This window comes from Nannospalax galili, unplaced genomic scaffold (assembly GCF_000622305.1).
Source record: "Nannospalax galili isolate Female #2095 unplaced genomic scaffold, S.galili_v1.0 scaffold735, whole genome shotgun sequence".
Classification (NCBI taxonomy): domain Eukaryota; kingdom Metazoa; phylum Chordata; class Mammalia; order Rodentia; family Spalacidae; genus Nannospalax; species Nannospalax galili.
The window spans coordinates 484,982-496,881 of NW_008337053.1; the positions used below are offsets into that span (position 1 = coordinate 484,982).

At 39.4% G+C, this 11,900-nt stretch overlaps 1 protein-coding gene across 5 annotated transcripts in view; it reads right to left on the minus strand.

Moving 5' to 3' along the window:
• Positions 1 to 9,330: 9,330 nt before the first annotated feature.
• The window catches only part of Cep152 (centrosomal protein 152), an 82,867-nt gene continuing 80,297 nt past the window's right edge, over positions 9,331 to 11,900 (minus strand). For 3 of the 5 annotated variants that reach the window (XM_008831781.3, XM_029562942.1, XM_008831780.3), the window contains exon 28: positions 9,331 to 10,672. In XM_008831781.3, coding sequence (XP_008830003.1) covers positions 9,636 to 10,672 — 1,037 coding nt within the window. In that variant the 3' untranslated portion in view covers positions 9,331 to 9,635. The remainder of the gene's footprint in view (positions 10,673 to 11,900) is intronic. The other 2 variants (XM_008831783.3, XM_017797821.2) reach the window with 1 other exon arrangement.

Consider the following 11,900-nt stretch of genomic DNA (forward strand, 5'->3'; position numbering starts at 1 on the left):
GAGAGAGAATGAGAATCTATCCACTGGAGCCTGGTTAACCTACCAAGAATCCCCTCTCAGCAGCCATCTGTTGCACAATTTCCTTAGGTGGGGTAGCAGTGATATGAAGGGGAAGGGAAACATTAGACTAAGAAGGATTAAATGGGGTGGAGAATAGGAGGACAAGGCAGAGAAGGAAATATGAGGAGGGCTAAGTAACACTAAAGGTCTCTAGAAGAAGCCACACTACCAACACAGAAGCTTCTTAAAGTATATACATACATAACATAGAGATTAAAATGAGTTTTCCTATAACAGGGGTATTGCCCTTCCTAGAGATCATAGGCTAATGGGGAAAAACAAAAAACAAACAAACAAAAAAACCACCCAAACCTCAATGCCAGGAAAAGAATGGACTGCCTCTCTAGAAACTGTTGACCAGGGGTCCCATAGACCCTCAAACAATACTGGTCATTGCCTCTGCTCTTGGTTACCCACCAGAACTGGATGGTAAGACCCTGTTGCTGATGACACTATGATACATCAGCTGTGGAACAAACAAGGAGAAATCAAGTTTGTGCTGACTTTAGAGCCTTATCTCTAATGGCTAGCATTCATAGTGCTGGGAAGTGCTATGCATGCTACCAGAAGGAAAAAATAAACATCAACCTTAACCAGCTGTGTGAATCCTGTGAATTACAATAACAACTGGCCTCACAACATATGTCCATTAGTGCAATAGTGGCACAAGTATTATAACCACTCTTTAATTTGATTTAAGGTCTTCTTCCTAGGATGGAGCTCCTACCTGACACTGAGAGCAAACTTAGGAACCTGAGGCTAGACAGGTCACAGGACATAGGGGAGAGCCGAATACTAGGGTTTTTTTTCCTTTTTGTTTGTTTTTTACTAAATAGTTACTGTATTAAACTCTTAATGACTTATTGTTATACACATAGGTCAATGCATTTCACAACTCTCACCAGACTTTTGTGATGGATGGTGATTAAACATAGAAACCCACAACTGGCCAATGTTCAAAGAATAAGAGGCTGTAGAGTGCTTATCCCTGAATAGTACACATATGGATTCACAGCAATAGTGACAGCATGTACAAGTCCCATGCAAACTCAAACCAGAAAAAAAAACCCAGCTTTTGTGATGGATGGTGATTAAACATAGAAACCCACAACTGGCCAGTATTCAGAGAATAAGAGGCTGTAAAGTGCTTATCCCTGAATAGGACACATATGAACATATGCATGAGTCCCATACAAACTCAAACCAGAAAAAACCCAGCATAGACAAGAGGAAGTTTTAATTAACATTTAAAAAAAAAGCCTTAAACCAGGCATGGTGGCACACGCCTTTAAATCCCAGCATTCAGGAGGCAGAGGTGGAGGCAGGCAGATCTCTGTGAGATGGAGGCCAGCCTGATCTACATAGTGAGTTCCAGGCCAGCTGGGGCTACAGGGAAACTCTGTCTCATTCTCCCACCAAAATGATCTGTTGGTCATATGCTGGCTTTAAATGTTCTGCTATGAAAGGTACATGCTATGACTAATGTAAAACATACATTAATAATATATACCTATGTGTATAGACTGAACACAGACTTTACCTCAAAGGTGAACTTCAACTGGGGGTCAGAGCAAGGAAAAGGGCTTCCCATGCACACCTTATAATGATGACCACTTATGTTAACTGTAGACTTGCTCATGAACACATCACATGACCTCATCACACATACATCATTCTATTTGCTGTAAGATGCAGAGAACCTCCATTGCTGCTATCCTTGTTTCTTTCCTAAGCCTCCTAAAATTTTAAACTCTGGTGACAGTGACACAGCCCTCTTCATGAATTTCCATTGATGACTTTATCTGGCTTCAGTAAACAATGACTTCTGCCCATTAGCTTAATGGGCTACAACCACCTGCCCTGTGTACTCCACAGGAAAAAGAGACACTCCAGAGCATACAGAGCCAAGGTTACTAGACTAGAGAGGGAACACATTGTTACCCATTTAAACGGAAGCTAGGCTGCTCTGTTAGGGTATGCATCTTAAAACAAAGCTATGCTTGCCCAGAGGCAGTACATGAAAGATATATCACATGATTTTCTATGAAAGAAACTAGTGTTATGGAATTGGGCTTAAACAATTATCTATGGTCTCCAGAAGCACGCAAGGAAAGGGCAATGAGGGAAGGTCAACTTACTTGGTATTTGTAAAAGCCTACAGAAAAACTTTGTGCAATTACAAAGCAAAGGATCTGTAGTGGTTTGAATGAAAATGTCCCCCACAGGCTCCAAGTGTTTGGACATTTTGTCCCCAGATGAAGATGCTGTTTGGGGAGGTTTTAGAAGGTGTGGCTATCCTGGAGGAAGCACGTCACTGGGGGTGGGCTTACAGAGTTCTTAAGCCTTGCCAGATCTCCAGTTGCTCTCTTGCTTCCTGTGCCTACGTGACAACATGAGCTTAGCTTCTGCTGCTCCTGTTCCAGCCACCTCCAGCCACCATGCCTCCCTGCCATGATGAACTGTAATTCCCCTGGAACTGTAAGCTCAAATAAATCCTTCCTGTTATAAAATGCTTGGGTCAGCGTTTCTATCACAGCAACAGAAAAGTGACTAATAAAGGATCCAAATGAGAATGGGTTTGCCAGCTGGAAGCATTGAGGACATGGCTCTTGTGGTAACTAGTAAGTGTTGTAGGCTCACTGGAATTTGCTTAATAATTTGCACATTTGACACTGTAGGTCATTTCTTTGGGCGTCAGGAGACAATAATTGCATACTTGTCTTTGCTGGAAAATGAGTATTGAGGAAAGACAATCACTGTTGTTTCCAAAGTTTTCTCTGGCCAGCTGCTTGTTCTAAGGTGAGCAGCCACCAGAAGCAGTTTGAAAGTTGAGCATGGCCTGGGGCACTGGCTCTTCTGCCACTTACCACTAAATCTTCTAAGACCCAACCCAGCTTCTCCCAGCAGGTTGAGAGTCTGGGAAGCAGGAGGACAGATATCTGACCTTAACTTGAGGCAGAGGTGAGAAGTCAGAGGATTCCTAGCTTTTCAGCTTACAGATTTCTAGCTATTTGGGCTATCTCCCCCTCATACACCCCCCGCCTCCCAGATATAGCAACCCACTAGGGACAAAAATCTCTTCAGTTCTGGCAGTCTTTTGTGCATTATGGTACTCATATACATCCAAACTCAACGTATGTTTGGTTCTGAAATCTTTAAACTCTTCTTCCAGAAAGGACAAATCTTGCCATTTCATCAAAGGAAGCCAACTCTGTATAATCTTGGATAAGTTGCTTTTGAGTAGCTTTTTCTTCTTTTAGTGTTTCAGAGCAGGTAAGTATGTGAAATCTAATGTCTTCAGGGAAAGGACTTTTGAAAATAGACTACCTATGGTCTTTGTTCAGGAGGTGACTCAGACTTTCTATCTCCAGGTGGAAACACTGCTTATTTTTCTTGGCAATGGGCCAAACATATATTGATCTGAGAAGAAAAAAATACTTTCTAAAAACTTGGTTTTTAGGTCAACCTCCAGGCACTCTGAGAACACACGTTTGATTGATCCAGAATAGACATATTTAAATGCAATTTTTATCGAGTGCTAGAGAACACAGAATAGTGCTCTGTGGCGATTTCACATGCTGAGCCTTGAGTAAACTAAAGCCACCACTTTGCTACCTTCACTCAGAGCTAAGGTTTACTAAATATTTACCTATATCATTAGGCCCTTAGCAAAAATCCTCATTTGACATTCCAACCCCCCCCTAAAAAAAATCAAGGACATGTATCACCTCCCATAGTTTGGGGACAGTTCAGCAGATTTCTCCTCCTCTCTTCCTCACTGGCTGGTTTCAATTTCACGGTGGAAGTAAAGTGCAGCAAATGCAGAGTGCACCACTCAAGAGGAGAACAGTTGTTGTAGGTGGGTCTATCTTTTCTAGTGTGGAGTGGTTTTCAGAAAGAAACATTCCAGAGTCCGCAAGCCATTCCCTCACATCACAGTGTCCAGAGGTGGGATATATGCCCATCCCAATCAAGCATTAGGAATTGAGACTAGCTCAGGCCAAAGAGGAGTCAGTTTCAGAGTTGAGACATAGTCACGACAAAAAGGGACACACATTCCTCTTTGCTCTGCTAACAAGGAAGAAGTAGGCAATAATATTTGGTAGAGAACCAACAGTATCACCTATATACCTTTACTTTTCATATGTGGACTCCAGGTTCACTGGTAAGTCATGGGATAAAGATTTTAAATATATGTTATTACAAAGTTTTATCCAAGTCACTGCCTCAGGCTCCTAAACTTGAGGTATTTGAAGTAGCCCAGATCTGACTAAGAAGGCCCTTTTCAGAATAAGGCTTCAACTCTTAAAAGTTAATACAAAGGCTTCTTATCAATGATACAACAGTATCAACATATGTTTCAGAAATATGCTCTGCCGATGTCAGAGATGTAGTATTGTCTGGCTTACGGACCATGATCTATACAAGTTTATTGCGTTTACTGCCCTCTTGCAGTAGCTCCATGGCCTCTTTAAATACTGCTCAACCACAAGTTCTTGCTAGGTTCCTTTACCTCTTTCAACCTCTTTTCTCATCTATGAGGATAATATTGCCTCTGGAAAGTGGGATTAGGTCACATGTTTATGTTCAGAGTTTAATAGGGTAGCTGATCCACTAAAAAAATAACAACAAAAAAGAAACATAATAGGATTTTTCTTAACCTATTAAAACAAAACTTTGAGTTCATGGTAATGTTAGAAACCATTAATGTTTGAATACTGAACATGTGAGGATCAAAGAAATTCTTTAATAACTTTGAGGTCTTTGTGGAGATTAACACTGGACTGCATTAAAAACAAGTTCTCCAGAGAAAACTGACTGAAAGCCAATGAGATCGTTACTATCTATAAGGTCACTGTGGTAGTAAACATGAGCTGGGTTCGCCCTGTGTTACTGCACAACTGAACTACATTCTAAGGTTCATAGGCTCAGAGAAATGTAGTAAGCAGAATTCTGCCCAGTAGTTTTGTACACAAGATCAATAAAATTACAAAGTGAAGTTTGTTGTTAAAAGTCAAACAAGGATTATGCTTGAACTAAAAAATAAATAATAAAAAATTTAGTTTGTTGTTGATTCTATTCAGTTTACTTAGCAGACATTTTTTAAGAATACATGATTTAGTTCTCAAAATTTCCCTATTATTGCTGACCTTTATGGAGGAAGCCAATCCACTTAAATTCCTTAGAAAACAACAGTTTCTGGCTCTTGACAATTTCCTATTTTGATTTTGAATTAATTTCTGTTCTGGTCTTTAAGGGAAAATGTTATAATTATACTAGGAAATATCTTAATTTCTTCTAATTCTAAAGATGAACCAATACAAATCGAAGTTTAAAGTCACAAAAATGGGGGCTGGAGAGACAGCTTGCAGTTAAAAGCAGTGACTGCTCTTGCAGAGGACCACCTTCATGTGGCTAACAATCGTTAACTCCAGTTCTAGGGGATCTGACGCATCACGTGTGCACTTACACACATGCAGACAACATACTCATACACATAAAACATTTTTAAAAATCACAAAGATAGCTCTACTGTAAGACAGGCTTTCCAACTGATTATTGAATTTTTAGTTATACTATACCCACATACAATATGCTATTTTGTAAACTGTTCAAAATACTCTTAAATTTATTGATTGTGCATGCACATGTGTACCACAGCATTCATGTGGAAGCAAGAAGACAAGTTGGGGGTGTCGGGTCTCTCCTTCCACCAGGGGATCAAACTCAAGTGGTCAGGCTTGGTGACAAGCACCTTTACCCCCGAGCCGTCTTATCAGTCTCTAGTCTATGAATATCAGATACTGACTAAAATCTTTTCTTTTAAAATCCTACTGAGAAAGCAGGTTAACCTGATTTCATGTGGGAAGAGATTTGCTGACTTCACATTCTTGCTTGGGAACATGAAGAGGAAAAGATAGTGACTCTTTAAGATGAACTGCCAGCTCAATGATCAGGGAAACCAAATTAAAACAGCAAATTACAAATAAAATACAGCAAAACAATGCTGAGGGAACTACCAATTTCAGAGCTACCAATTTAGGATATTTTACATAAGATCAGTTTTCAACCACTTTATGAAATGTAAAGTTATACGGAATGTGACCCAAGATAGCAGAACAATCAGGAAACTAGAACACAGGTTAGTAGGAATCATCAAATAGGAAAAACAAAATAATAAAGATTAAAGATAAATGTAGAAAGCCTTAAAGATCTGTGATACATCATATCATATACACACGGACCCAAGAAGAGCAGAACATAAAGGACACAAAAAATAACTGACTATAGCACCCCCCAAATATCCTAAATTTGATTTAAAAATTAATCTACAAATCCCAGAAGCTCAACAAACCCCAATATAAACAGAAATAAATGCAGGCCTAGATTCACCTGCTTGAACAACTGAAAGCCCCAAAGAAAACCTTCAAAACAGGAGAAAAACAACTCAGCACATGCAGGAGTACAATACAATTAACAGCTGACCTTTCACCACAGGCAACTGTGGTCACAGGCAGGTGGAATGAAGCAGTTAAAGTGCCAGGGGAAAGCATCAGGAATTCAAAATCCATCAACAATGTCCTTCAAAATTAATTTGGAATATATTCCAAAATAAAAATTGAATGTTATTGGTATACTTATTCTTATGTGGAATACTACAGAAGATATTTAATGCAAAGAAATAACAGACCTAGCAAGTAAAATCCACAGGAAAAACACAGTGCAGAAACAGTGGTTAACATGTGAGAAAACATGAAGGTTTACTAGCATGTATTTCTTCTCTTAAGGTTTTGTTTGTTTGTTTGCTTGTTTGGTTTTTGAGACAGAGTCTTCCTGTAGCCCCAACTGGCCTGGAACTCACTATACATAGTGAGACCATGTTGGCCTCCATTTCACAGAGATCCACCTGCCTCTGCCTCCCAAGTGCTAGGATAAAGGGCATGTGCCATCACGCCTGGCCCTTCTCTTAAACTCTTTAGAAGTCAGGATTATACAGTGAATTATCACAGCATTGGGATACCACATAAACACACTGCAAAGAAGGAAGGGAAATGAAATCAAGCTGAAATAGAGCAGAATTGCTAGCCTTATCCAGATGTCAGTCTATACTTATCTGAAGTGGACTATGAAAAGTTAAAATGCCACCACTCAGAACACAACTCCAAATGACAGATATGAATCTTATCGTAATTCTATTAAACTAAACTAAAATAAAAATCTCTAATCAAAACACAAGTTTAAGCTTTTGGGTGTGGTACTGCACATTATTAGTCAAAGAAGGATATTTTATAATGGTAAAAGGTCAATATATTAGAAAGATACAAGAACTATAAAGGTAACAACAGAGCTCTAGCTGAGTATGGTGGCACATGTCTTTAATCCCAGCACTGGCGAGGTAGAAGCAGGTAGATCTCTGCAAGATCAAGGTCAACTTGGTCTACACAGTGGGTGCCAGGCCAGGTTGGGCTACCGGGAGACTCTGTCTCAAAAAAACAAAAACCAAAGAAACAGACCCTTAACAACAGACACCCCTCCACACGCACCAAATACATGAAGCAAAAGCTGACAGAATCAACAAAAATAACAATTCTATCAAAAATTACCATATCTGAACTCTTAAATATTTTTATTATTTATTTATGTGCATGTCTATGTGTTTGTACATGTGTATGTGCACCTGTTTGTGAGTGCCCAAGGCCAGAAGGGGTGTCAGATCCCCTAGAGCTAGAGTTACAAGTGGTTGTGAGCCACCAGATGCAGGTGCTGGGATCGGATCCTCTACAAGAGTAGCAAGTACTCTTAACACTGAACCATCTCTCCAGCCTCCCATATTGCACTCAATAACAGAACACTCAGATACAATGACCAAACTCTTCAAAGAATACCTAAACCCAGTGTAAAAGAAACAGAAATTATGAGTGAATTAATATCTTTATAACAAATAATTTAAATCTCTCTCCCTGTACATACACACACAACCTAGACTAGATGTTTTTAACTACTTTAATATACATAAAATATACCAATTCTTTTAGAGAACAGAGACTGGCAGGGGAATGTTTTCTGTATCTCTCTCTCTGTATCTCTCTCTCTCTCTCTCTCTCTCATCTTCTCCCTCCCTCTCCCTCTTCTTTCTCTGAGACAGGACCTCACTATGTCGCCTAGGTAGGACTTGAACTTGCAATCTCCTGCCTCAGTCTCCCAAGTCCTAGGATTATCCACATGTGCCACCATGCCTGGCTCCATTCCATGAGACCAGAATTACCCATCCACCAAAGCAAGATTAAGATATGAAATAAGAAACCAATATTCCTCATGGACAATACAAGAAAATTACTAAACATATTAGCAAATGAAATCCACAATATATCCAAGTGATGAAGACCATGACTGAGTGAGCTATGTGTCCACACTCCGCCTCCCTTCTGCTCCATCCATCCCCTCAGCACTGAAATCCAGGGCAGATTTGGAGGTTAGCTGCAGTGGGACATCTGTTAAGGTGAGAGGTTTCAAAGCTCCTAAATTTCACCTATAGGTCTTGCTTTTAGAGACAGTTAACAGGAGGAAGAGGGTATATCTAGCATCCACCTTACAACCAGTTAACCTAGTTCTGGGTGGAGAGCCATATTGATCAACAGCCAAATACAGTCCATGACAAGGTTGCAATGAGAGAAAAGAGTAAAAGCTATAGTAACAGTTCTCAGGAAGTACTCATACACCTGAAACTTCTATAACATTCTCTAGGGGCCTGTAAAGAATATTATTCAGAAACAACAGTCCCGGGCATTCGTTCATGTCTGCACATGTCTGTCAGCTCACAGCATGAGAAGTTATCAGTTTGCGCTAATGAGTAAAAATCTGCTCCACATTTTTACATAACAAAGCTTTTCAGTTCTATTTTTAAAAAGTAGTATTCCAGATGAAAGAAAAAAATGTGGAATCCTGAGATAGTCTCTAGATGTCACAGGTGACATCAACTATAAATGCTGAGACTAATATTTTAAATGATCAAACCAGAACACAGCCATGTATTTAGTAGCAAAACCTTTTTCTCTAACGTTCGAACTTAGGATTCAAAATTCCAGGTAAACATTTCTAGGAAAAGCATGTCTAGATTAAGTCTATGGCCTTAGAAGCATAAGTAATTTCAAAAACTACATTGGCTGGTCATACATACAAATAATCAAAGTTTGTATTTTTTCTTTGAGTGAATTTCAAACATAATGTCAATTTCTATATTATAAACTAAAAAATAAATCATGACAAATCTGCAGATTAGACACAATTTTATTTAAATAATTTAAAACCACAAAGTAACCCAATTTATAAATATAAAAGTAGAGACCTTAGCAACTAAATATAAGCACCACATGGAAGCAGAAGACATATTAAATCATTCAGGCCTTTGGAAGATTAAGGCAATGTAAATACCTCAAGTAACTTTATGAGAACACTTTTACTCACACAAAGATGTTATTAAACATCTCAAACAAGCAGAGCCGACATTTTTTTCAGTATGAAGTCTTCTCATCCAGTTTCTTGTCTAAATATTAATGATCCTTCTGATATGGCACTTAGTCTAGATTAACAAATGGGCTGTCAAAACCACTATCTTGCTGGCTAGTCAGGGGAGCAGTTAATTTTCCTGAAGGCTTCTGATCCTCTGAAGATGATCCTGTGCCACTCAGTTTTCTGAAATCCGACTTGCACGTGTCACTGCTATGCTGAGATGGGTGTCCCAGAGTTGCTCCAATCTTCCCTTGCTGGGAAGACGTGGTTTCTTTGGGCAAGTCTGCAGTACAGTGACTCTGACATTTCACTGATTGACAAATTCTATTACTTTTCTCCATATCTGAAAGACAACTGGCTGCTGAAAATTGTTTTAACTTAATAGATTCACCTAGTATATCCAGAGTCCTTTGTGACCTATCATGTAAAAATGACACGTCTTGACTGCTACAGGGTAAAGTACTATTGGAAAGCCAGGCAAACGAGTCACTAAGTGCCCCTCCATCCTTCACTGGAGTGTCCTGAGTACCCCAAACCTGACTCTTCTCAGGTGCAGCACTCTCCCTTTCTGTTAGAGAATCACATACATATGCTTTCAAATCTGGCCTTTCATTGGGACCTTGAAAGGCTATATCTGTGGATCCTAATTCAGAAAGGCCAGGAGTACATCTGGGTGCAGATTTTGTTCCAAAGGTTCCAAGGAGGGGGGGTGTGGCCAAATGCAGAGGTGACTCAGAGCCAGAACTGAGTGGGTCTTTCTTTTTGTGCAAATCAAAGCCTTCTTCACCCCTGCATGGAATGAGCCCTGGAGCAACATTCTTTGCCAACATGTCTGGGAGTCTGAAAGCCCCATCCCCAAGCTGAAAGTCTGAATGTGAAGACTGCGAACCCAAAGGCTTTAGGTCTCTGTGCTTTGAACCCTCTAACCGCCTTTGTAAATTACACACAGCCTTCCTCTGAGGAACCTGCTCACACGTACTTCTGGGGATGGCTTTTACAGAGTTTGATTTGCTTTCACTGTAACGTGGTATATTCTGATTCACGTCATTTCTTTTTGCTCTTTCAACTCCAATCAGCGTCTCTGAAGTCAGGGGCAGCGCTACTAAGTGCAAAGGAACACAAAGTTAGAGGCACAAATTAGGAGAAAATTAATGTTTTAAAGAGAAGAGTAAATTTATGTCTGTGTATTCTCTAAGAATATGCATCAAAGGTAGACATTCTTTTTACCCATGTCCACATAAAGAGAGCTTGGTCATTTTGCTGTGAACGTTATATACTATTACTGCTTTCCAGCCAGTTCATCTCCCCCCACCCCCACTAGATACTACAATTCAAGAGCCAAGAGTAACGTTGATGTTGCTCAGATTCTGGTGTCTAGCATGAAATTTCTGAAAAGAAAGTTTAGTTGAAGAACCCTAGCTATCTAGTGATTACAACAAACACTGCTCTCTAAAAGCCAGGACACTAAATCAGATCAGAGGAAAACAGCCACAGCACAGTTAGAAGAATCGTATCTCAGCAGTTATCTCAGACCCCAGCACTCAATGACAGGATTTGGTTCTATTGTTTCCATATTCTTGTCCCCAAACTAGAACACTGTGTTCTTGTCATCTGCCACTGCCTTTCTGTAACTAAGAGTTCAAAACCCCAATCCAAAACTGACACAAGTAACATTTGTGATTTGATGAGAACCATTTCATGGGTGCAGGAACAATCTCTGTTTCCAGTTTACTAGAAGTTCAAAAGCTGGATTTCCACACAGTGTGTTAAGAAAGTTTGAGAGGGAATTTTGTGATTTTCTTCACATATTTCTATTGGTGCTTATTTAATAAATTCTAAAGCTGTGCAGTACATAGTCACAGTTCACAGGAGACGGCCATTATTATTGGGGCCTGTCATCTTTGTCCCTTTTAATGTTAACTCTAATTTACCCACTAAAGCATTTGCATTCATAAGACAGGCACTTTAACCAACTAAGCTATGGAACCACATTACATTCATAATCTAATAACAGCATTTCATTTCTTATATTATCTTTCTTCATTCCTCTTGAGTGTTTGATGTTCTTTTTGAAAAATAGCAAACAGCAACATTTCATAAAACCCTATTTGAAAGGTGTGGCTTTTTTTTTTTTTTACCACTAAAGCATTTGCATTCATAAGACAGGCACTTTAACCAACTAAGCTATGGAACCACATTACATTCATAATCTAATAACAGCATTTCATTTCTTATATTATCTTTCTTCATTCCTCTTGAGTGTTTGATGTTCTTTTTGAAAAATAGCAAACAGCAACATTTCATAAAACCCTATTTGAAAGGTGTGGCTT